The 26,771-nt window shown below is 40.8% G+C and overlaps 1 protein-coding gene across 1 annotated transcript in view; it reads left to right on the top strand.

The window, feature by feature from the left end:
• TAOK1 (TAO kinase 1) overlaps positions 1-26,771 on the top strand; it is a 69,748-nt gene that overhangs the window by 20,383 nt on the left and 22,594 nt on the right. Inside the window, exons 2-12 of the mRNA XM_064395069.1 lie at positions 8,666-8,892; positions 12,917-12,988; positions 15,837-15,938; positions 16,738-16,783; positions 17,684-17,780; positions 18,565-18,678; positions 19,442-19,533; positions 21,998-22,091; positions 22,736-22,817; positions 24,682-24,849; positions 25,716-25,919. Of these exons, the coding sequence (XP_064251139.1) occupies positions 8,761-8,892; positions 12,917-12,988; positions 15,837-15,938; positions 16,738-16,783; positions 17,684-17,780; positions 18,565-18,678; positions 19,442-19,533; positions 21,998-22,091; positions 22,736-22,817; positions 24,682-24,849; positions 25,716-25,919 (1,203 nt within the window). The 5' untranslated portion in view covers positions 8,666-8,760. The remainder of the gene's footprint in view (positions 1-8,665; positions 8,893-12,916; positions 12,989-15,836; positions 15,939-16,737; positions 16,784-17,683; positions 17,781-18,564; positions 18,679-19,441; positions 19,534-21,997; positions 22,092-22,735; positions 22,818-24,681; positions 24,850-25,715; positions 25,920-26,771) is intronic.

The raw sequence follows: 26,771 nt of genomic DNA, 5'->3' as shown, positions 1-26,771 counted from the left end.
GAGCTTTAGTAGCTTATTTCTGAGTTATTTATGCTGAATCCAAAATAGCTAATTTGCTTACGTTTACTCTATTTATTGTTCTGGGACAGAATTGCTTAGGGGTCAAGAAGAGGTTTCTTTAAACTCAAGTCCCATTAGGATATCTGACTAATTTTTTTTATGGACAGCTGGAGTTTCCCAGTATTTTTGCCTCTAGACTTAATTGACTCTCATCAACTGGCCTCTTGCTAACCTCTTCCTGGCCAGTGTGCTGCCAGCACAGCATCTCCCACACTGGGTCCCTTATAACTTGTGCTCCTTGGTTGGAGAGACATGGCCATGGAGAGCTGTAGGTGATGCACTCACAGAATGATTATTAATGTGATGCTTTACATTAATAAAGGAAAAGAGTTGGCAGTGACTGTGGACTTACTGAATTGCAAAAGAAGGGGAACAGAAGATTTCATTTTTTCCAGTTGCCTTCCTCATAGCTTTGCTGGCCTAAGGAATCACTAAATTTAGAGCTGACCTTCTTAATAAATGTAGCAGAGCTATCACAAGCAAAGACATCCAGGAGATGTTAGTGTTGAACATGTCAAGGAATGGTGAGCACTTCTTGATCTTATGGGATATTCTGCTTTAAATAGTAGGGGTTAAAAAAGCAAGATTTGCTTTTATTTTTCTCAACTGCGTCAGTATTGTCTTTTATATATGTTGTTTAAGTGGTAGAGTCAGTTGTAGATTTGGTGTGAGTGACATTGTAAAATTGTCATTTAACAAAACTAGTATTTTCAGGCGTATAGGTAGTGTTAGGAATGTTTGTGTTTGCTTATAACTGACATAGGAAACCTGTCAAAAGAGATTTGTTTGTTCAGAATATCTTGTCTTTAATGCAAGAACACACTTACCCAGTTAGTTATTTTTAAGTTCTTAGAAAACTTGAAAGATTGTAGAAATAATTAAAAATAAATATTTACACTCAGCCCAGAAACACAGATCCTGTGCTTGTCAGAGAAGGTTTGGGAAATACAACTTTCTGACCCTTTTGTTAGTGACATTCCTGGAAAGTAAACACCCAAGCAGAACAGCTCAGCTGGATCAGAAAGTGTGCTGGGGTAAGTAATTCAAGAGTTGATGATGGACATTTTAGTGTCAGAATCTTGAGAGGAAATCAAAGTAAGGCACAGAGTCTACAAGTACATGTATAAGAGAAATGCAAGCAGTGCTCCAACATAAAAGTGTCTTCCTGAGGCTATTCTGTGAAAAAGTATAATGAAAGAAAAAAACAGAGGTAGAAAAGCAGAGAGAGAAAGAAAAAAAAAAACCTGCAAAGAGGTTTTTTCAGGATAGAACTATTCCTCAGAAATCTTTCAAAAATAAATTGAAAAGGGAATCTTATAGGAATGGTAGGCTTGTTCCTTGTCAGATGAAGAAAGAAGGACTGAGTGGGGAAGAAAAGCCTGTTTGAGCATAGATGCTCACACAGACAAAAAATTGCAAGAATTCACTGTAATATCCAGGTGCAGATTCATCTTATCCTTCTAATCTATTCCTTCTAGAAATACCTAGGTGAGGGGATGTGAAAGATGAAGGGGACAGCATTTCATGCCTGTTCTTTGCTGGACTCCTGTGGAGAAGGTTCTCTGTTCCTGTGCTGGAAGCAGAACAGAGGTGTACGTGGGGATAGAGACCATGTGAAATGCCCTTGCTGCTGTAAGGCAAGTGATGGAAGTGTCCAGCATGGCTCTAAGATCTCACCTGCTTCAGGCTTTGGCAGCAGAAGGGTCTCCTCACCTGGAGATGAAATGATTCTGTCTTTTCCCTTCCCCTGGAGACTGGCAGAAAGCAAAGGAGAATCTCATGTACATGAGCTTGGTGTGAAAAGTAATGTGGAAAAAGAATCTCAGTGGTGCTTCCCATGCTCCACAGGTACCTTCTACAATCCACTTTGCTCATCCCATTCCAGGTGGTTTTGTTCTGCTTGTAGTTGGCATTATTTTAGGATGATCAGTTTGGTGACAGCTTTTTGGATATTTTTCTAACAGTTTCGTGTAGAATGCCATTCATCTGCACCTCCCTTTTCCTTAATGACTGACAGCCCTGGTGGATCCAGTGTGGAGAACAAATGTACTGAAAAGAATGATATTAAGAGAAAGGCAAGTTCATTACTTTGTCAGCATTTTTTTGTTTGAGCTGCAGCTCACGACTAAATGGTAAAAGTAAGTTAGCAGAATCCCAAGGGGGGGTGTTCCTGAGTGCCCTTTGTCCCCTTTGCAGGGCATGGGAGAAGTTAAATGCCCCTTGCTGCTTCTCCAACCTTTTCTTGTTTCATTTCTGGGAGGTTTTTTTTTGTTTTGTTGGTTTTTTTTTTTCCTTAATTGTCACTCTAGGAAGAATTCCAAATTGCAGAACTAGGAGGAGAAAAAAATAACATGTTGTTAGCTTGGTGGGAGAGGCTTAGCCAAGTGCACAAGAGTCTGGGATATGGGGTTTTGCATGAGTCAGGGCATTGCAATTCCTGTCTGTTCTGAGAGGTTTGAGGTGCTGATGGACCTTCCATTGTGACAGTCACTGGAACACATCTGTCTTGATGCCATCTGCCTGGGGTCACTGAGGGTGGACAGGAAGCTGATTTTTAACTATTCAAGGAAACAGCCACCTTCTGCTGTGAGCAGAGTAACTCCTCTTCCATGTGTTCAGAGCATGTCAAGGCCCTTGAGAATCACTCTGCTTTTGTCAGAACAGGAAAAAAAAAAGGCTGACTGGGTGGAGCAGAGCCTGGGTTAAAAGAGGTTTGAAAAAATGCAAAGCAATAAAAACCAGTGTGTATGGTTTTGACAAGCTTGCTGAAGGAGGAGTGTGGTGCAGTGATCAGGAATGTGCTTTCCCAGGAACCATGAGGGACCTGATGGACGTGAGTCCCTCTGTGTTTGCTGAGCTGTGCAGAAGGATGGGCACAGTCTTGGCTCTGACAGTATCACACTGGCTGTAGATTCCCTGAATTTCAGAGGAGCCAACAGAACTCCTTCTGTCTGTGCCCTTGTGGAGAGGCCCCACCACTGGCTGGCACCTGGCTTTTGGGAACAGTAAATAAAGTGATAGGACCTCTAGTGGATAATTCCTGCCCTTTATCGTTCTGGGTAAGGTAACTCTATGCATAGAATTTGTCAGGCTAAAATTTTAAAGGCTGATTTAAATGCAGACAATAAAAATTAAGTCTAGGGTAAGTGGCATCATTCCTAAAGTCACATATATCAGCACTGCCTGATGGTTGTTCAAGTCTTCTGATGCTGGACCTTCATCATCTTTTCTGCTGTGTTCCCATGAACTATACAGCTCTTCCACTTCCCATTCCAGGTTAAATTCTTACTTTTCCTAGACTGCTTTAATCTTTTTTTATCTTGCAAGCTTTTATTCTGAGTTTATAGAAATGGGGAATGATTTGTCTGCTGCTTCCAAAAGAATTTGTGCTTTCAGGTCAAGTATTCAATATTGCAGAGAAACTTTTAAAATTCATTATTTTAAGCATTCTTATAATCTAATCATTCTTTAAGCATTCTTACCATCTAGCTGTTATTTCAGGCGTAATTGCAAGTAAAAGAAAAAAAAAATTGAAAGTCAGTTCTTTCAATAGTTTCAGTTTATCATATTTAGGATAGTTGTGGAAATTTTCAGTGTCAGCTGGAACCCATTCAGGAAATTTTTAATAGTGTGTTGAGAGGATAATTTAATCTCAGCTTCATACACTCCCTGGATCTGACCCACATGCAAGTAACAGAAAATCCCTTTTCCCATTTTTGATAGTTCTATGATGACACTCATTCTCCATCTTATTTGATGCTTGATCATGCCAGAGAAAATTACACAAAGATTTAGCAACTGTTTGCACCACCAGCAGTGCAGATTATTTAAGAAAAAATTAAATATCAGCTTCTAAAGTTATGTTGTGGTAGGGAGTTGTTTTTTAGTGGTGTGAGGGGTGTTTTTGTTGATTGTTTTATTACTTTGAGTAAGAAGATCTGCAAAGAACCAGTAGTTTTTTGTGTTGAATATTCACTTTTTAGTCTTTGCTGTTATTGTCAGCTGTGAAGATCATAGGGGCTGTAACTGGTCTCCTGCTTGGTTTGTTTGTTTTTAAAGTGTCATATATATTCTGTGAGGGAAAAACACAGTGTAGCTATGTTTGACGGCAAAGAGAAGTTTTTATAGATGTTACTGTGCTAAGTGTATGGGATACCAGATGACTATAACATAAAACAAGATTTATGTCTCAAATTGTAAATAACTTTGTTTATAGTTCAGTAATAGAGGACAGCTTTCCTGTTGGCCTCTGCAGCCATTGTGGAAATCTGTGTGGCTCTTGTTCCCAGTGAAATGGGGAGACACGGGATGATGGATGCAGAAATCTGTTTGTTGTTTCCATTTTGTGCTCACATGGTATTTGTTTAGCTCTGGTTCTCATATTCTTCTTGGATGTGTTAGTTCCTTCAAATGTCATTTGTTGGGATAAAGCGTGCTGCTCTTTGGTGCTAATCATCTAGAAGCAAGCGTGTGGTGAAATTCGGTTTCTGCAAACTTTTGAACCCTCTCAAGGAACTAAAAATGCTTTACTGTATCTCATGGTTAGTGTAACCAAGTACCTTCTAGTCACTGTCATTCACTGAGTTGGTCTGAATGGGAACTTGAGAAATAATATGGACAGGTGATAGTCTTAGTGTGTGATTGCCTTCTCTTCTGCAGGGAAGGCCGAGCACATTCTCTTTGTGCATTGGTGTGTATTACCTGAAAATGGTTATCTGTGACACTGACAGCTGTCAGAGAGTTTAGTGCAGTGTGGACAAATTTTAATTTCTCTGAGGTCTGTGTAGCATAGGACTGAAATATGCGCTTTAATTATGGCAACTGACCATTTTGAGCTTTGCTTGTTCTACTCTGCAGCATCCCAGGGGATGTTAGTCACAGGGGTGGGTCTTAACTTGAGCTTGAGATGACATGGCAGGAGGCAGAAAACTCCAAAGAGAACAGGTCTTATCCCGTCCTCATCTTCAGTTTTCTTGTGTCAGAGGTTCAAGGGGTGTGTGTGTGTACCTTTAATATAGCCATAATTACAGGGATGTAACATCTTATCGATTCATAGACTTTTGTGGATGTGTGCATGCGGTTTCTGCTAACTGATAGTTGTTCAGATGAAAGTAATTTGATAAAACATTTTGGCCTGTAGTCAGTGTCATTTACACCAGTAATGGTAACCACTAAGTGTAGTGAGTTCAGACTATGTGGAAATAGAGCTGGGCCAGTCCTGTGCCTTGGTCATTCCCTGGTTTGCTTTGAATCTTTCTCGTGTTCCTACACCACCCGATTGGTTAGGAGTGAAGTCCTGGTAGTTGTGTTTATGCAGTGCAATATTTTCTTTTCGTATGAGTGGCACTTAGGGAAAAATGTGGGTTTATTTTTTCTAATTTTAGCAGCCTGCAAGGTGGCATGCAGGTAGTCACACAAAGTCGGAGGGTGCCATATCCTGTTTGCAGTGCCTGTCCCTTGGCCAGAGCCAGGATCCAGCCACCTGATCTGATCTAAAGTGAGATGATCAGTCCCATCCACTGGGAACAATTGTATTTAACAGTATAGCTGCACCAATCAAAAAATCCTGTAGTGAATAGACTTCACTGGTGGAAGAATGTAAAATACCCAAGTGCAACTTGACTGTACTTCAGAAAACCGGCTGCCTACTGGTATGTGATTTAATTTTCAGGGCAGTTTAGTTGTAGGGCTGATTTTTTTTGTATTAATCCTAAGTCTCGCCTGTATTTTTAATACACTTAAAATAATGCAATGGCTGCTTTGTGTGCCACTTCTCCTGCTTTCCATTTCCCCACAGCATTCAGGTGTCATTACTGCAAGGCAGGAGGCAGAGCTCTGCTGCTGGCACTGCTGGGCTTTGGCAGGCAGTGCCTGTTGTCTGAGTAAAAAGAAGAGGGAATTTAATATTGTAGCATCCATAAAAATGGGAGCACTTCATTAAGCGAGACTGTGTAAAGCTTTCTTATGGATGGAATTTACATTAATGCATTTTTACTGCTCCATCTGAGGAGATCAAATGATAAGCACAGTGTCATGTACACGTTTGCGACTGTTCTGTTAAATAGATTTTAATACTTAATAGTTTTTTTTCTCATGCACTTCAAAGCAGCAATTATTTCCAAGGATAAAGATAATGAAATTTTCCTTGATGTTCTCAAGAATAAAGGGGGAAAAGTGTATTTTAAGGTGTATCACGGTAGGTGAGGAGTTCTGCTCTGTCCCATCCCACGCCTGTGTGTGTTGTCAATGGGCCTGGTAGGAGTTTCAGCTGCAGGAAGAAATGTTCCTGTTGATGACATTTCAGAGGCATGCTCAGAAAGGACGCCAAGAGCGAGTCTGGTGGCTGGTTTGGCATGGGGGGTCGCTGGGGAGGGGGAGAAGGCTGTAATCCATCTCAGGGTTTTCCCCTCGCGGGCTCTCACACGCACGCTCGCTCACGGGGACATGTGACTTTTGGCCATATTAGCAGGTTTATCCAAGCCTAGCCCCTCTGACTAACAGATGTAGGGAAAAGGGCATTCTGGGATTGCAGCAGTTGCTTTTGAACAACAATGTCCTTTTTGTAAGAATCTGATGCTTCTTAAAAGATGGAACATGACATCATTACCGTCGATCCAAGAAACATTCCTTCAATAATACTGAGTGTGCTCTGGTTATCAGCTCCCTTCCCCCAGCTCCTTTCTCTTGCTTTTCTGACATGCTTTTTGTCTATTGTTTTGTTGGGGGCTGTAAATGTGAAACAGTTGTCTTTCAGTGTTATGTGGCTTGCTAGAGCTGGAATCAAGTGGAATATTGTTGATATGTGAAAAAGAAGGGAAAATAACAAAACCCCACTTTTCCTCCAGCTTTCATAAATGTAGTGTGCTTCAGGTATGGGCTGAGCTAGAGCTAATTATTTCCCTTCCCACACGGTATTAGTTAGGGTGTTACGCAAGGGAAGGTGGGGATATCACAGTCCCGTTCCTGTGCATCCCACTCGGCCTCCCTGGCAGCTGTGTGCAGATGCTGGCTCTTCCAAGGCTCCTGCAGTGATCCTGCATCAGAGGAAATGTGTGAGTGCTCAGCAGTGCAGTGTGGCAGAGCTGTGAGCAGCTGCATATTTTCTGTATGTGTGTATATGTTCTTCTGCTTGGTCCACCACTGGGATTTCAGTGTCAGCTTTTCCTTATCCCCCGAGAGCAGGCTATCGTGGAAACACATTCTGGGTTGCATTATAAATCTCTGAATGCTGACTGCTTGGAGGAAAATACTGGATTTTGCTTCCCTTCTGTGCTTTCTCTCTCCCTTGCATGTCTTCCTCAGAAAAACTGGAGACTCCTGTGGAGTTTACAGCCAGGTACATCTCAGTTGTGTTTGGGAGGTCTCTAACAAGAGCAGGCAGGCTGTGGGACTTGCACATGCTGCAACTCTCCAGAGAAGAGAACCTCTGAGCACAAACATGCAGGAATATGTCTTTTTCCATCCTTGCAGGAACTGCTCTGCAGGGACTGGAAAACAAATGATTCATTGATGGTCTAGAGGCTTGGAAAAAGGTGGAGTTTGTAGTGTCCAGAAAGGGAGGAGAAGTGGACAGGGCCTTCTGATGTGTTGTTTAAACTCAGGCTTGTTGTCTTTCACAATTTCATAATGGAAATAAACCTCCAACTTAAAAAAAAAATAAAATTGAGATATCAAATGGAAATAAAAAAAGCACAAATCTTGCCCAGACAGATTTTTTTGGAAAGAAGCGAGATGTGTGATTAACTGTTTGCCAGTGACAGAATTGTTTTTATTAGTGATAATTTTCAGGGACTTGATAGGAAATCCTAATACCTCCCTTTAAGAGGAAAATAAAAGGGCTTTTTATTTGTAGTGTTTTTTTGGCATCACGTGTTATAAAGATATAGTAAGATTTTAGCACAACTTAACAGTATACTTTTATTTTGGATAGATTCCAAGACACAAAGCTTGTAGTAAATGAAAGTGAACTCATGGTGCAGACAGAAAGAATTTTATACATTCCCAGTTGTGTCTGAAGTTGCAAGTTCCTCTGAAGAAAGTGTTTGCCAATGGCCTATTGTCCATTGTCTCATGTGCCAATCACAGTTTCAGTGTGTGTGCCTCTGCTGAAGCAGAGCAGAAGGAGGAGCAGCGGGTGTGGAATCGGGTGTCTCCTGTCCTGGAAGCTGTTTCTCTGAAGAAAGGGATGGCAAGTAAACCTCTGAGGAACAGGCACTTTGTGGTAGATATCACAAAATCCAAACAATTTTTTTAGGACAGTGGGTGTAACTCTTCAGAGGGAGGGTGTCAGGGTAATGTGGACTCACCGGTGATGAACTGGTTGTCGCTGTAGGTCAGAGATTCTCTGACTGCTCTGCAGGTGATCGAGCAGATGCTGGAGCATGGAATGCGCCTCATTTTGTGTTTTGATTTTGGTTTCTGTCCTAGATGAAGTGCTTGACTGGTGTCACAGTGGGGCTGTGACATTATCCCAGCACACAGGGTGTGTTGCTTCACGCACCAGGGCTGCTTGCTCTGGAGGAAGTGGAAGCTGCTTTGCTGTGGCTTGTTTGGGGCTCTTTGAGCAGAGGATAATCAGTGAAGGACTGCAATCTTTTCCTTGCAGTAATCCATGCTGAAGAGGCTCCATTCATACAGATGAGCCAAGGGTTGAAGCAGCACTTTAAACCCAGATAGTCGGTCGGCTGACTGCCCAGCAGGATGCCATCAACCAGCCGAGCGGGCAGCCTGAAGGACCCCGAAATTGCAGAGCTCTTCTTCAAAGAAGATCCAGAAAAGCTCTTCACAGATCTCCGAGAGATTGGCCATGGAAGCTTCGGAGCAGTTTATTTTGTAAGTAGCACCGTGACTTGTGAACTTTAGCTGTGTTTCTTTTTAAACTGTGGGTGTAGACTTTTTTGAGCATAATGAGGAAAAGAAACTACTATGACTTTTTTTTGTGTGTGGTGTTTGGGGCAGAGGTGTTATCTTGTGTCTGTATGGTCTCAGTCCTTTCACAGTCTTGCAGTCTCTGCAAGATGTTTGCATACAAAAAAACCCCTGGAAACTTGGTCCTTGCCCTTTAGGTGCATCATTATGTTGCAAGCAGGGATTTATGTGCAAATTGAAACGTGGACTTCTGCTCCATCAGTTCTGACTGGCAGTCACTTGGTCTTGATCAGACCACTTCTCTTGGTCTGATCATCTCCTTATCACCTCTTGTTCCTTGAGAGAAATTGAGTTCTCTTCCCCTTTGTGCATACCCCGAGGCTCCCTTAAAGCCATTCTTTATGTTTGACACCTGATTGTTGGTGCTTTTCTTGTCATTTGTCCTGTCACATCTATTCCTACTGCAGGCAAGAATCCCAGTATCCATCTGCATAATACTTACCTGACATGAACAGGATCCTCATGGCAACCTCAGTGCTGCTTGCTGTGTGTTAACCAAATATTGTGGGGCCTTCATTAAAAAACACTTTCCTCAAAAAACCTTTTCACGTTTATAATTATAGGAGGTGTGGCCAAACCTGCCAATTTTCCTTCAGAAAGCCATTTGTGTCACTATTTTATGAGATGCCTATTCAGTGTTAATAATTGCAGCAGACCATGTTGGGAACCTTCCAGCACAAATTTAATGCAGCACAGATGAACTAATTAGGAAAAGCTTCTTAATTTTGTTCCTTGCTTAAAACTATGAGCCACCACTGTCTGGGAACAGATCTGGGGGAGGAAATGTTTTCTAACGAAACAATACTCACCTGTGGCCTTAAGTTCACCTCATTTACTCACTTCGGTTAAAGAATATCAAGGCAGGGAAGTGACAAATCTGTCTTCCTGCTATGTGAAATATTATTGAAGAAATATTATGGAATTTTTTTGGAACACTATCTTTCAGAGGCATGCGTGGACCACACAGCTGTGGAAAGCCATACTGCAGCTGCAGATAGCCTGTGAGCTGGAAGCAAACAGCATTCCCAAACTCCAGCAGCAAGCTGCCATGGGGTGTTTGTAGCCTGCCTGAACTTTGTCCTTGTGGTAAGGGCTGATGGCCCATTACCAGCTCCATCTCCAAAGCAATTGCAACTCGCAGGCCATTAATTTCTAGACATTCTTTCTCTTTTTCCCCCCACCATTTTAAATCACCAGTTCATTATAGATCGGTATTTACTCACTATAGAGTGCAATTACTTGCTGGCATTTGGATTGTGTTTCTTTGTCAGAAAGTACCTCTGATTTGGCACTTGCATAGAGCCAAGTCTAAGCAGTGCATCACACCACCCCAGCCCATGTAGGGGTTTCATTTCTGTCAAGAGAGGGTTTCTGATAAGACACTCCATTGCTGTTTCTGTGTTAGGAAGTTTAAACCTGTAAGTTTTGTGTTGTGTCTTTTTTACTACTAATGGTTCTGAGATGTTGAAGCTGAAATTGTTCCATGCAACGTGCCCCATCCTTCAAACAGAAGCCCAAAAAATCAGAGAGACAACAGAGAGAGGGAAATTTAGTTCTTCATGCTTATTTAATTAATATTAAAACATAGGGGAGTCTCTCTTGGATACTTTATTCCTCTGTAAAGCTAGAAACAAAACTTCTTAACTTAACAAAATTTTGATTCTGCTACTGCAAACAATTCAACTTTCTCTGATTAACATAATATTGGATTGTAGTTAATAACTGCTTTAAGTGATATTACTGAACCCAGTGACATATCCACTTCTTTGTGCATCCTTTGCCTGTATCAATGCTGAAGCTACTCTAGTCCTCAGATGTTGATCCTTTGTGTGGAGTTTTTGGAGGAAAGCAGGATATATGTGCATACATGTCTGCCATGAAACAAGCCTTGCTCATTTGGGTGGTTAGAGGGAGCTGGCCTTGCACATCCTCCTGGCTTTTGTGTGGGAGCTGTTTTTCAACTATCCAAGATCACAGAGAAACTAAAAAAGCAAATGCAGCTCTGTGATTTTAATATTTCTGGGGTGTCAGCCAGGACAGTTCTCCCTCTCTAGGACTGTAGGTGTTCAGCACACTCTGTCAGGTGTTGTTTGCTTGGGTTTTCTGATGCCAGGCATCCTCTCTGCAGGCAGCTTTCATGGCATACAGCCTGCACCCAAAAATGTGGTTGATAAATAAATGTGGGGGTAATTACCCAACAGAAAATCCATATAATCCTGAAATCTCCCCTACCTTATTTAAAATAGTTTCATGTTTCACTGATAGTTGTACCCATCTTCCTTCCCTTTTAGCAGTGATCCCACCAATGGGTGATAATATATTCATCTTACTCCTGTCTCTTTGTTTCTGTAGCATCCTTCATAGCAGAAAGTTCCTTTTATTTTTTTTTCCTTTTATAATTGATACGAATTTTGCTGGTTCACCTCATGGTTTTAGTTTCTTAGAAACTGCAAGTCTGGCACCTCTGAATCATTTTTGGTATTATCCTTACCCTACTCCCTGCTCTGCAGTGTAATAATAGCTTTTGCTTGACACAGGAAACCTACTACACTGGAACACTGCAGATGGAGCAGAAGAATAACCCACTCTCTTTTGTTAGAGCTGGGTTCCTTCTGCTTTACTGTAGTATTTTGCTTCCCTGCTTTATTGGCAGTTCTTCACACAGTTGAATGTTTCAGAGATTGTCTTTAGTCAGTAAAGATCTAGCAGTCAGAATTTTATTCTAACTTTTTTGTCTCAAACAACAAAAATAATCACCCCCCCCAACTTTACGGGTACTAACAGTGAGAGGATCCTCTCAAGCAGAAAGAAAAGTAAAAATAGTATTGGTTCAAGCTTATCATAGCCAGTTGAAATAAAGACTGACAGGGAGTTCTGGGAATCTCTTTAATGAACAGCAGAATTAAAACATGACTGAAAAACCTTTTTACAAAAGGCAGAGCCCTAGTTCTTCATTAATCCATGTTCTGGTAGGCTGTGCTTGATAGTACAAATATATTCAAAATCAGCATTTTCATCAGTCATCTGTGAGTGCTGTGGTGCACATTATTCTGATTTATATCATTTGGCTTCATGTCCAAGTTGATTATTATTATCAGAGAGACTCAGAGGTCTTTTCCTCCACCACCCTCCTGTGCTGCTGAAATCTCTAACAGAGGAAATCTGGGGTCTTATTTGGAGCCATCCTTCCTGCAAGGTGCTGCCTCTTCTCCTGCTGTGGAGAATGAGCCCTTGCTTTGGTGCTGAATTAAACAAAGCTTCTTGTCTAGTCCTTGCCTTGCATTGTTGCTGTCTGAAGTCAGGAAGTTTGCCTTTGAAGTGTGAAAAACTATGTACATTTATGGTGCAGTGTAAATAACAATACTATGAAACTGAGAAGTCTCATCTGAAGAAGGGTCACTTGGATTGCTGCCATGTCTCTCTGTATCATCTGCCTTCCTTTAAGAGACAAAAGCTAATTTTTGGGAGCACTGGGGAGAAACCTGCTCCAGACCCTGGTGGCTGTCTCCAGTGCATCATGGGACATCTTTCCATATGGTTTCAGTGGAACTGGGTGGCTGAGCCTTGCTTCTGTTTCATGTGGAATGGACCTGGGTAGGGAGAGGAGTTGATTTAGGGAAGGAAAATCCCTTCTACTTGAATCAGAGCTGCTTTTATTAGCTGTGATTTTTGGTTTAGGTCACAATGCTTGACTCCTGCAGAGACTTGGTAGATGCTGAGCCTGGAAAAATGTCACACCTTGTCTTCCTTTCACTTTGGAAGGAAATTTCTAATTCTTGCAGCAGTCACACCTCTTGGAAGATACTTTAAGTTAGTTAACTTTAAAAAGTTAACTAAGAATGGAGATTATTTGATGATTATGTGTGGTTTGCATCTTGTGGAAAGCTGGGGCCTGAAGGAACTGATGGATTGTGTTCTCCTGTTGCAGGCACGTGATGTGCGCACCAATGAAGTGGTGGCCATCAAGAAAATGTCATATAGTGGGAAGCAGTCCAATGAGGTATGTAGAACATGTTGTATATTAAACCTTGATCATTGCAAGTAATTACTATATTGGGATGATTTTAGTTAGCTTGGGTTCCTGCAGGAGAAATGTTTTATATAAAAGGTGAATAAGAGTGTTGTATAAACAAAATGAATCAGTTTACTGTTCAGTGTATTTCTGTGTAATCTGCTCCTGAGAAAGGAGAGGTGGAACTCTCTTCTTTCAGATACAAAGGGCTCTTTTTGGGACCACAGAAATATATAGACAGAAAAAAAATTAAAATTATGGATTTATATGTTGGTGTCTTACTGCCCTTAAATGTTCCATTTTAAATACCTTTCCAAAAAACCAAGACAAAGGAATGATAAGAAAGGATGCAGTAGTGAGAGCTTCCAAGGGAGCCTTGCTTGTACCAAGTAGTGAGGCAGAACCTATCCCTCCCTGGAATGACTGTGCTCATGAGCAGCTGAAACAAAGGCAAAGGAGTGGTGAATGAATGAGTGTGAAAATCTGAACAGAAGCATAATTCCAGAAGAATTGCCAGAGCCAGGGATTAAGGCAGTCTTTGCAGAAGGGTCTGTAGAAGTGGGCCTCTGAGATTTAGACATTAAGTGTTTTCATGGCCACCCCAGATGTGTTTCCTTTCCCTGGGATGCTTAACAGCACGAGCTGATTTTTTACTTGAAACGTTTAAGTGCTAATACAGATTCTTGAAAAGCCTAAAAAGACAGGAGCAGCTAATTTGATGTTTTTTCTGGTAAATAACATCTATCAAATCATGGCATGATTTTTCAGCAGAAGCATTTCTCATAAGCATGTTGTCCAGAGCATTTATGGTTCCCTCCCTCCAGTCTCAGCAGCAGTCTTGCTCTGATGAGTTCGACTAACAGCTCATTGCTTTCTGTGCCTGCCTTTTGTGTATTGATCATCTGCACTCCAAGGAGCTGAACTATTCCTTCCTCTCTGTGTGTGTGTGTCTGTGTAGGAGGTAGAGGTGGCAGTGTCTCTCCAGCAGTCCTGAATTCTAGCTTCAGAGTTAAATTTGCTATGCCTGTTTCTGTTTTGTCGCTGCGGTGACTTGTTTAACTGTGTACTGATGAAAGAATAATTTGTACTTGCTACTTGTCCTACTGTTTTAATTACTGTGAGCTATAAATACTCTATTCACATGAATGAAACAAACTGTGCATGCTTCAGAAATAGCTTTTGTTTGTCTTCAATACGTATGTTTCTTTATTTTGAAGAAAGTAATAAGACCAGGATTAAAACACTTTCTATTTTATGTCCATATTTATTTGTTTTGTTCAGAAGTTCACTGGAGTTATGATTGAGCCTATGTAAAGAAAATTGATTAAGGGCATTCTGGTATCATTTGGTTTCATAAGATTTTATCATTGGTGGGAACAATTATTCTCTCAAATAAGGTCATATTTTATACTAAGAATAGGTTTAAAACCTTTCAAAAATGTAGTACTGTGCTTTTAATGTGATCTTGGAGCTTTTTTAATGCAGGAAATCATGAATACTTCTTGAATAATACATCACTTCTCTCTTCCCAGTGTAGAAGTTTAGCATGGTTCTTTCTTGGATTGGCTTTTATTGCTTCAGCCTTTGAGGCTGAAGGTAAAAGGGCAACTAAGTCACTCCAGTGTCTGTGAGAGAGTTTATGTTATAGCTGCACTGTGTCACTCTATAGCAATTCTGGTGTTGAGAAATGCTTAATGTAGTCAATCAGCTGCCTCAGTTGTGGGCTTCTGTGTTCCCTGGTTTCATGTGCTTCTCTAATCCTAAAGTTGTTACTGAGGTTTGGCACATGCTTTCCAAAGCCTTGGGGTAGATGGGCCCTTTGTCCCTCTGTGAGTACTACCCACATACCAACATGTGAGGAAGAGTGTGCTGAGAGATTAACAGGACCTGGAAACCAGCTTTGAGCCTCTTGGTGTTGGGTTCCTCTCCCTCTGGTTAACTTCAGAACTGATACTCTTGCTCAAAAACATTTGCAGTGTCAACACTCTTACATTTATGGCTGCATACTTAAATGGTTTCAGCTACTGCACTTGGTTTTGAAGGTACTTTCTGTAGTTGTAGTTTTGCTGTTGCACTCTCAGACTCTTGCCTTTCCTGCCTGAGGAGATGTGGATGTGCAGCACATGGGGGGACTTGGAGATCTCCAAGGGAAGCAATGTCAGTGTCTAGGCACACACTGGAACTTTTAAAGTTGCACTAACAGAGCTCCCCTTAATATAAACCTGGCTTTGTTTATCTGCTTATATTTTTTCTCCAGTAGAACCATTCCTTTTATCTAGTAGGTAACTCGTTTTAAATTAGCCCTTGTAAAGATTAAACTAGTAATAGAGAAACATTATCAAGAATATACTCAGTTAGTTGGCAGCTGATAAAGGGAGCCTTATCCAGTGTAATACAGTGACTAGTGGGGATAGGTCTTTATAGTAACAGGAGTTGAGAGAGGCAGCTGATCCTGCTGAAGGACACTTATCACCCACATCTCTTTCAGATTGGGGTGTGTGTTTGATTTGACAACAGAATTGGTATCCCTTAGTAAAGGATCACTTCTTTTTTGATGACTTGCTCAGATAATGTTTATCAGTATATCCTGTGCACACATATAAATATAAACCATTACATTGATGAGAGATCCTTGCATACAGCCTAATTGATCAGCAACTTATTTTGTAGGTCTGCTGAGGAGTTAAACAGTGAATATCATAGTGGTGATACAAACTTATTTTGATTTGAACCTTGAGATAGTTTTGCCTCTTAAAATAATTAAACTACATAGTAACAACAACAACAAAAAGGTAACAGTTCTGAAAAGTCTTTCTGTTGCTTTTATTCCCTACAGAAATGGCAGGATATTATTAAGGAAGTCAAGTTCCTCCAAAGAATAAAACACCCTAACAGTATAGAATACAAAGGCTGCTATCTGCGGGAGCATACAGCATGGGTAAGCATCTGCTGCTCTGCTCTTCTCTTGCCTTGGTTCAAGGTGCATTTGAAATCTCTCAGGCTGGATTTTGGGAGGCACCTGAGCACTGGTGTTGTACAGACTGAGATGAGCATAGCCAGGAGCCTTACAGGTGCTCAACAAACTGAATGTACTTTCTGGAACCAAGATTTAAGGAAATTCTCCCTTGTGCTGAGATTAAGTGTTGCTGTTCTAGTGTATTTAGCTTGATAAACTGAGTATTTGAAATAATGTACGCCCATCACTAATAAAGTTTTGTAGTGCAATATACTAAAGAAATAATGTTATTGAACTAATAGTTTAAGTTTTAAGTACTGTGTTGTGAATTAGCTTCAATAAATCTATAGGGCAGAGTTTTAGTTTCTCTGTTTGAAATCTGGCTGGGACAGAATCTTAAGTAAATCCCTAAATAGCCCTTTAATACTCTGATAAGCTTGTTAAGTGCAGTTTAACATTCCTGTTAAGTATGTGCATATAAAATATGATATGTAATACAATGCCTAACTGGTTATGAATGTGCTTTGGCCTTCCTTACAAGTGGTGTTGCTTGGTATCTTACACAGGAGGGTTATGCTTAATTCCAGTTAGATCTGTACTTGTGGGAGGGGTCAGTGTGGCAGTGCTGGGATGGAGTTTATGGTACAAGCAATACTTGCTTTGTTATGGCAACCTGCACTCTGTGCTCCAGGAATTAGTTCTAGATTTCTCCATACAAGTCTAAAAAACATGTATTTACTATTACAGATTTTCTAACTACTTTGATTTCTTCCTATAACAGCTTGTTATGGAATATTGTTTAGGATCAGCATCAGACTTACTAGAAGGTAAGTGAGTCACACATGTTTATTTGATGAAAAGTCAGAAGCAGAGTACTGAACTAGGAGATTACAGCATCACAGAATTTTCCTTGAGTTTATAGTTTTGTTTGGGACCAGAGTGTGTATGAGTAGGAGCAGTGTATCAAATTCTTGCATAGTTGTAGTGGTTTTTCTGTAGAATATTGGCTTTTCCAGGTGCTTAGTTTCTCCTTGGTTCATATTATTTTAAAGTTGTCATTCAACTATTTATTTGCTTCTGAGTTTTAGGTTCTCCTGCCATGACAGTTCAAGATTTACTTCTGAAAGCCCTTGCTGTTGATCTTAATGCTTACTAACAACTGTAGGCCTGTTGACTAGAATAGCAGTACAGCAGTGTTAGGGTTGTGCTTGATGAGGGTTTTCATTAAATGGTCATTTTTCTATCAGGCTTTTTATAGTGAACTGGCTTTGAAGAGATATGTGTGGCCAGTAAGTTGTTCCTTTCCTTGCCAGAAGCATTTCAGGACCAAAAGCTGAGCTGCCAGAATCTCATCTGTGTTGCTACAATTTATTTGTGTGTGAATTGCTGTAAATTTCTGAGGTTTGGGGTTTCACTTCATTAATGGAAAACTGGATATTGAGTCTCAAGTAGTTTCTTGGGAGACTGGTCCCATAACTGACAGGAATGTAGTTTATGGTTGGAGAGTGGTCTCTTTGGTAGTAAATAGCTGCTGGTTTACAGTTAGAAGATTACATTTGATTATAGAATGTACTCTGTGAACTATTTTTACATTTGCTTCTCATAGTGAACCTAGTGAAAATTAACTTCTAGTGTTTCTGTTTACAATTGCTAACAGTACTGGCTTGCATGCTGCAAACTGTATTGTTTTCTGTAATATTGAATTTCACATAAATTCTTTCCTTAAGTTCATAAAAAGCCATTGCAAGAAGTGGAAATAGCAGCAATTACCCATGGTGCTCTCCAGGGATTAGCATACTTGCATTCTCACAATATGATCCATAGGTAAGTAGTTACATTTTGCTGTCTCATACACACTTACATGTAATTTGTTTTGTTGATTGTATCCCCTCCATCCCAAATTCAACATTGTATGCAGAGATTTTCTTTTCACAGTATCCATATGCTCCCAAACAAGTGATTTATAGTAGTCTAAACACTAGCAAGCTCTGTATCTGTACATGAACTGTCTCTTACAGCTGGTGTTCATAATTTCTGCAGAATTCCTTCAAATCTGCTAAGCTTTTCAGTGCTGATTGTCCCTGAAGCTGTGAATAGCAAGTGCACCCAGAGAGTTTGTAGGAATTGCAAGGCCAAGAATACTGGGGAAGGGAGAGCACTAATTCTTGAAAAATCAGTTTTACACAAACACGCATGTTGAAAAGCACACAGTAAATTTGGGATGCAAATGTTCTTTGTGTTTAAAGTAGCTTCTGCCTTTTAGTAGGATGAAGAATTTGAATAGTTACATTATTAAGTAATTTTAAAAAACTTTGATAAAGGGAGTACTTGATTCAGAAGGTTTTGCTGAACTGTATGTGAAGTTTATCCTGTTGTGCCATTTAAAGTTCATTTTTAAGACAGACATTAAGACTAACATGTAAGACAAAAGAATCCAGAATCAAGGGCCACTTTAAGAATTAGTCTAATGGCTAAAGAGTTTGTGTTTGGAGGAAATGTGCATATTTTGCAGCTTGAACATGTGAATATTGGTGTGTTTCATAGTCTGTCCAATAGAGAGTTTTCTTCTTTTAGAGGAGTAACACTGACACTTGTGTTCTATCACCAGAGATATCAAGGCAGGGAACATCCTGCTGACAGAGCCAGGACAGGTGAAACTTGCTGACTTTGGGTCTGCTTCCATAGCATCTCCTGCCAACTCATTTGTGGGGACGCCATATTGGTAAGCCAAGAGTTTCACTCATTTCTGGCTTTGTGAAATGAAAGGATCATGTATTGGCTATTTAATATACTTGGGCTTATTGGAGCTAGTTTTGTAATCTTCCAATTGTGGTGATGATAAAATGGACTTTGTTAGGAAAAAAAGTTTCAATAGTAAGCAGGCTCTGAGTTCCAAGAAATTGTGTATCCCTGTGTTTGCAGCTCACAAAAAGTAATAAAAATAATTTGCTGTTCTGCTTAGGCTGACCTAAAGTGGTAGAGGTAGGATTGAATCATCTGTAGTATATTTTAATCACTCCCCCCAGTGGTTTAAACAATTCATGTATTCTCACCACCTCTGGTTGTTGAAATAACTGAAGTGTTTCTTCTTTCATAGGAAAGGCCAGGTTCACTGACCAACCCCTTTGCAGATCCCTTGTGTGCTTTTGATGTCTTGCACCTAATCTGTGGTGTTTACTCAACTGCATGTTATAATTATTTCACCACAGTTGGTCAGCCAGCTAAACTATTGGAAATGTGGGAGGGTGAGAAGGTGGTGATACTCACAAATGGAAAGCTGGGCAAAGCACAGGAGAACATCACACAGCCTCTGCAGGCCTGCACCAGTGTGGTGCCTGGTCTTTGTTCGCAGTATCCCATGGTCATGCCTGATAGCTTGGGGAACGATTTGTTTATGGTAGCTGAAATCAGGGAAACGGCCTCTTTAATACTGATGAAGATAATGTGTTCAACTGCCTATTTTGAGTACCAGTTTCTTTTTTTAGGATGGCCCCAGAAGTGATTTTAGCCATGGATGAAGGGCAGTATGATGGCAAAGTAGATGTTTGGTCTCTTGGAATTACCTGTATTGAGTTAGGTAAGTTATTTCCTTTGAAAAAAAATGAAATGTTGTTATTTAATGCCTGGAACTTATTCAGTTGAATCACAGTGCAGACCTGTGCTCCCTTTCTTGTCCTGGTTTCTCTGGGCCCTGAGTTTTAGAGAAAAGAGTGAAATGTGCTTTCTAGAATTCCAGGCCAAGTCTCCTGTTTGATGTTTATGGAAGTGGTGTTTTCATTACCTGAAGAAAAAGAGTTATATAGACAAAGAGAGTGGCCAAGTGATATCACTAAGGGTGTTCACATTCTGTGGGAGAGGCAGTTAACTTCTGAGCTGAAAAACAGTGAATTGCTGAAGAGCTTTAGAAGTGAACTATTAATGGTTCACTTCTAAATGAAGTGGAGATTCATTTAGTGCTGTAAGTTAATATTGTTTCTGTGAAAATTTAACATACATTAACAAATTCTGCAGTGATGAAGTTCTGGAGAAGTTGACAACTTCAAAGCTGTATTCAGAGTGTGTTGTCACTTCGGAATAGATTTTTCTTTTTCCTTAAACAAAAAGATATGAAAAATCCAATTTTGAGGTGGTAACCTGAAACTCAAAGCCTAAGGAAATGATAGTGTTACCATTAGAACAGACCCTTTAAAGCAGGATGTGAGTTTGAAGGGACAGTGTTAGTATGGCATTCTGTTTAAATTTAACACGTTGTGTTTTCTTGGAACAAAATCTCCCTGGCTGAAGCACACCATGCACGCCACTGCTCCATGCACCTGAGGCTGTCCTCCCATCCTTGTCAGATCTGATTGCTCGTGCTCCAACCCAGCCTCCATGGAGGAGCAGCCCAGCCAGGCAGTGAGAGCTCTCAGGAACACACTAATCCATGTGAACTGCACAGTTTAGCTAAAAATGCTGTCTGGCATTCCAAACTGTCAACTTCATTTTCTTCCAGGACGTGAAATAGATCCTTTCTTCAGAGCAGAGATTTTGTTTGTTAGATTTTTTTTTTCTTTTTGGTTGCCAATATAAAGCAAGTTGGAGGGGTGTGACTGTCATGACAGAATCCTGCTCTGAGTGGAGTAAGGAGACTTGGCTGGCTGCAGGGCTGCAGGAATGCAGTGAGCTCATGGCCACCACACCCCCGGGAGTCCTGCACGCCGCGTTCTTGCAGGATGAAGCGTGTTGGGCTTCGTCTACGGCTGCTGGCGTGGTGGGAGGTGAGACTAGGTCAGGACAGCAGAGCAGTGTGGGCTGGGTCCGTGTGCCTGCCTCATTTGTGTTGCTTTGAGTAAGCATGGGAAGACAGCAGGGAAATGAGATGTCTGGTAGTCTTCTCAAATTATTACTTAGTCTTAGAAATGGTCTTATTGAGGGCTCAGTTTCAGGGTTTCCAGAAGATTTCTGTTTTATTCAGGTGAGCTAAGAAGAAAAAAAGGTAGAACAGTCAGTTAAAATAGTTTAATGAATAATCTGTCTGATCCTTGATAGCAGCAACAAGTTATCTGACAGATTAGAGGAGGTGAAGTGCTGAATTTGAGGGAAGACTTAAGTCCTCAGTCTACCCATTCTGAGGAATTTGTAGGGCTTAGTCCATCCTGCCATAGCCATGAGTGAACTATGATCTCTGATCCATAGTTCAGTGCTACTATTCAACTCAGAACTGAGCAGACTAAGAAAAGTAGCAATATTTTTTTCCTTGTTTATTTTTCTTGAGGAAGGAAAGTTTTCTGTTGCATTTTCAGTAGTGTAGGAACATCCTCGTGGCCTGACCAGCTTCTCTGGAATGTCTATGGCGAGGCTGAGCTTTATAAAGTTTGCCCCATAAACATTCTGATGAAGCTTCAATTTTGTTGTTACAGTGAGATCATCTCCTTCCTCATTAAGCTTTCATGCTGTGTCAGTCTATAAGAGTAATACAAGCTTGAAAGAGAGAAGAGCCAAAGAGAGAAGGCAACTCTCAAAATAGTATAAAGAGTTGGCCTGTTGCTGACTTCCTGCCCATGTGCTTAGTCAGTTAAGTGTGATTTGATGGTTCTTGTAACCAGCTTTTTCTTCATCACTGCTGTCCTGCTAGAAATAAATATTTCTTACCTTTTTAGCAACTGTAGATTAAAAAAAAACAAAGGGGGGGTGTATGAAGCCAAGAATGCTTTGTGGCTAAACACCCAGTATAGAGCTTACTGTTAACTTACTCCTATTTTAGTACATTACAATGAGTCAGAGAACTCAACTATGATAAACCACGTAATTTAAAAGCTTGAGAGGACAAGGCATTTGATCTTCAAAGGGCTTTCATCTTCTGCAATGGCACAGGACGTATGCCAACATATCTGTCTGATTGCAGGGTAGGGTTGGTTTGGGGTTCCATGTTCAGGCAGTAGGGATTTTGCTGATGTGGTTTTCTTTATAAAGGGATGTAAACTGTAAAAAAAAAATAAATAAAAAGAGCAACAACATGAGACTATCTCCCCATATAAAAACTTCTTTTCTCTTGTGTGCAGCGGAAAGGAAGCCTCCTTTGTTTAACATGAACGCAATGAGTGCCTTATATCACATAGCGCAGAATGAATCCCCTACACTACAGTCTAATGAATGGTGAGTATTGCTGAGGGAGGAATGTTGGAGGGGATCGCTCTAAATGGACTGCTTTGTCATGCTGAGTTCTTGAAATGGCTGGAGCCCTGTTGGGAGGATGCGAGCTGGAAGGTTCTCATTAGATTCACTATACATTTTGTACACAAAATTGACCAATTACTAAGTATATGTTTGAGACTTCACTGTAGTAGGAACAGGACAGGCTGCTGGAAGAACTCAAGATCCTGTAAAAAAATCCATTCATGGGTCAGTAAACTTTTGAAGCTCCCAAGCTAGCCAAAACCATGGGGTTTAGTGTTTTTTTATCACAAACCACACTGTCAATTTCTAAATCTTGTTTTGTTGAAGTATTGCTTTGCAAGATGAAGACACAGCTTGTGTGTGGCAAGTGTCTGTTGCATAAACTTCAGAAGAATAAAGGACAGTAGTAACATTTTGTGCCTCCCAGCCTCAACAACTGTCTTTTGAAAACAGCAAATACAGTAAACTAATTTCAAAAGTTAAAAACTTCCTAATTGTGGTTTACTGAACCGTAGTTCTTGGCCTAGGAGCTACAAGCATCCAGATGTGAGGAACTTGACTCCTTAATGAATTAAACTGGGTCGTTAACTTAGGTGGATTTTTTTTTCCTCTCCTTGAAACAGGTCTGATTATTTTCGAAACTTCGTAGATTCTTGCCTCCAGAAAATTCCTCAAGACAGGCCTACATCAGAGGAGCTTCTGAAGGTTGGCTTGCTTGTCCTTTCTGTTTTCCATGTGGTATTAAAAGGGGCTGTGCCCTGTGATGATCTGTCTCACCTACTGTACAAGGTTATGGTTAATGATGCTCAAACACCTTGGAGCTGCGAGTGCTGTGGGCTGTCCTGAGCTGGCAGCCCTGGCTTTACTGCCTGTCTGCAGTGTCTCAGAGTGTTCCCCAGGTGACTTTCCAAGCCAGCCTTGGAGTTCTCAGCATAAAAGGTCACTCCACCAAGTAACACTGGATGACCATTGACTTGTCAAGAGATTTAGTTTGTAAACTCAATCATTGCAGTGATTATAATTAATCCTGACAGAGCTGCCACGCATTACCTAGCAAGTACCTTTTGTTACTTCCCTCTGTGTTCTGTGCTATAGAACACTCCAGTGTACTTTATGCAGTACCTGAAATCCACTGCTGGGGAAAAGAAGGCAAAAGAAAGCAGTTTTTCCTCCCTGTATTTTTTCTTGGCATGAAAAAGTCTCAGCAGTCTGCAGAATAAAGCAAGAAAAAGCTTTATTTCTTAGCTTCTTTTTTAATTCTTCATTTGTGCTCCTGAGTGCTGCAGGTACTTGGCTTTGGCTTATTGTAGTCTGGAGACAAAGCCAGTGGGGTAGATTGTTGCAAAAGGCTGACATGTGAACAGAACTCCCAGAGAAGTTGGGTGTTGGAGTGGTTTTTTTGTGTGACTTTGATGGATTTCCTTTGTGGCATCAGGTGGCATTCAGAATTTTGCTAACTTGTCATTCTCTTTACAGAGCTTCTGACATTTTGGGTTTCTTTTTATCCTGGCCCTGCTTCTGCAAACAGTGTTTTTCCAAATTTTTTGCATTGCAGGGAAATGGATGCTATTTATGAAGGTTTTATGAGCACCTTTTTGCATGGTTTTACCTAAAAATGGCTCTGAGGACTTGTGCCTCTTTGAAAACTGTCTATTCAGAAAGTAAATGCAATTATCCAGGAAAGGTTTCGGTGTGGGTGTGTAGTCCTGCCATTTCAGAATTCTACAGATTGGTTTTATTTTGAGCAATGTGCTGCAATTAAAAAGAACATTGATGGAAATGAAACATTTGGGAACAAATTCCTTCCATAACTATAGTCTGAAACAGCTGCATGCCACTTTTCAGGGACAGGTAGGGAATGTGCCATGTTGGAAACAGCACTGCAGTTCTCCAAAGGAACAAAATGAAAGTAGTGGTGGTGTTAATAATGACTCATGCTTCCACAGCACATTGCATCTGGAGACTGCAAAAGCTGCTTCTGACATACATAGACAGCTCTTGCTTTACCTATGGGCAAAATATAGCCACCTTTGCATAGAAATGTGGTGAATATCTCCAAGAGAAGAGCAGAACATGGGGAACTGTTCCAGGACCAAGCTCTAAGGTTCACAGCCTATTTTATGACTCAGAGCTGTATGATGAATATTTGATTCCCAGGCTTTTCTAAACAAGGAAAAGGGATTTATTCTGAGAGTTAGCTGATGAGTTAATTAACATTTGGTTAAAGATACTAGCCAGTCTAGCATCTTCAGCTTCTATTTGGTGTTTGTTGCTCTTCCCTCACTAAACCACTAGTAGATAATGTCTCTGAAGTCTAGGTTTATAGTGAGCAAGTTTTCATGGCATGTAAAATGCTATTTCTGGGGTTTTACACCTTTATTTTTTGGTACAGTCATTCAGAAATCTGTCTGGATTGCAAAGTCTAAAAATAATGCCAGTGTTAGCTGTGAAGGTGTTCTCCTCCTGTGCAGGGAAGAGGGCTAATAAACCCAACTAGAGCTCATCACTGTGTTCTCAAAGCATGAGCATTGGAGGCACGAGAGGCCACTCACCTGTTTGTGTTCTGCAGCACATGTTTGTTCTTCGAGAGAGGCCCGAAACAGTGTTAATAGACCTGATTCAGAGAACAAAGGATGCAGTGAGAGAGCTGGACAACCTGCAGTATCGTAAAATGAAGAAGCTCCTCTTCCAGGAGGCCCACAATGGCCCTGCAGTGGAAACACAGGAGGAGGAGGAGGTGAGAGAAATGCTGGATTTCATCACTGAACCAGAGAGAATGAGACTGTCATTTAAATAACCACACTTCAGATATTGCTGAAACGAAGGGAGGCTGTTTACACACCTGGCTGTAAACACTGTCTCCCTCTCTGTGCTTGGAATAAAGCTACCTCAAGGCACAAACAAGGACAAACAGGGTAGATGCCTAGTGCTGGCAAGAAGCTGTGCCATGTGTTCATGCTTGAACAGTCAGCTTCCAGTCCTGTAAATCCTCGCTTTCTTTGCCTGTTTATGAGGCTTCATGAGGACTCTAGCAACTACATTTAATCTCTGTTTTGACCATATGTACTGAGCATGTTATTCTAAATCTAAGGCATTGAGATTTTTACTTCATTTGTTTAAAAAAAAAAAAAAAAGAAGAAAAGAAAAACAGGTCACCAGGGAAATTGATTTCTCTTTTTTGGGTTGAGTGCTGCAGTCACCATGCAGAGAAGGAGACTCTGAATTCCAGTTCTCCTGGAAAGGAGAAAGGAGTCTGCAAGGTGCAAGGTCCCAGCTGAACAGGGATTCACCAGAATCAGGTGATTCTGGTGTCACAGCAGTTTCTGGTGACACGCTGTGGCTGATACATGATAGAGTTCAGCTTGTTAACGGGCTTGCTGCTGAAAAGAATCTGACATCAGCCAGTTAATCTTGACAGGGCTGACTCTCTCTCCCCAGCATCCCACAAGAAAAACATTTCATGGCAATGCCTGGAGGGTGGAAAATACCATGATGTGGCAGGTGGATGCCTTTAGAGAGAAACTGAATGAATGTTCCATTTGGTAATGTCCACAGGTACCACTGGGATGGGTTTGAATTTTCTTTCTAATTCCTTTCTCCTAGGAACAAGATCATGGTGTGGGCAGGACGGGAACAGTGAACAGTGTGGGAAGTAATCAGTCCATTCCTAGTATGTCTATCAGTGCCAGTAGCCAAAGCAGTAGTGTTAACAGTCTTCCAGATGCCTCGGATGATAAGAGCGAGCTGGATATGATGGAGGGGGACCACACCGTGATGTCAAATAGCTCTGTCATTCATCTAAAGCCGGTAAGCACTGGATTCTTACTGGAGAACTTCGAAGGTGTAAAGTGGGAGAGAATTTGTTTGGCACAAAGTCAGCTGTTCCCATTCCCAAGTCATTATCTGCAGTTTATATTATTGTGCCCCAAATATATATGTATATGAGTGTGTACTGGAGACTTGGGAAAGTGATTGTGAAGATTTCTTTTTGTTAATTCACTAAAAATTCTTTTACTAATGGAATTGTTTCAAAAACAGTTTGCTTTATCAGCAGGAATGGAATGGGAGGTTGTGAATAGGTGCCTTGTGGGACAACAGGATGTGTGACTTCCCCTTTTTACCTCCTCATTAGATAACTCTTAAAGTCAGGACCTGCAGTAGAAGCTGAAATCAGTTCTGCAGCACCCAGCTTCCCAGCACTTGATTTGAATATTTTGTTAATGAATAAAGTGTAGGGAAAAAAATGCAGCAGAAACCACTTCCCTGCTTTCCCTCTGCCAGATGAAGGGTGGGCTGGGCAGTGCCCTCTGAGCTGGGCTGCTCTTGCCATGGAGGGATTATCACTCAAAGCACTGCTGATTCCGTGGCTAATGATAGGTGTGGCTAGAATGTCTTGTTCTTTGCCCAGATAGGCAACAAAGACACAGGTTTTTCCTCAGGGAGTTAATTAGTGTATCATATCTAACTAGTAATCGCTCTGTGATGAATGACAAACTCAAAATAAGAATGTGGAATACACCATGACAAATTTTAAAATTTGCTTTGAGGTATTTCTGCAGTGGGTGTAATGAAAATCTTCCTCTGTCTTTCAGAGCTACAAAGATATTTTTTTGTCTTTCAGACTTGATAAAATCTACTTTATAGCTTTTATGTTTTGTT

Source organism: Passer domesticus, chromosome 19, assembly GCF_036417665.1.
Source record: "Passer domesticus isolate bPasDom1 chromosome 19, bPasDom1.hap1, whole genome shotgun sequence".
In the NCBI taxonomy this organism is placed as follows: Eukaryota; Metazoa; Chordata; class Aves; order Passeriformes; family Passeridae; genus Passer; species Passer domesticus.
Note: the sequence above shows the minus strand (reverse complement) of the source record. Positions and strands in the feature narration are given on the sequence as shown.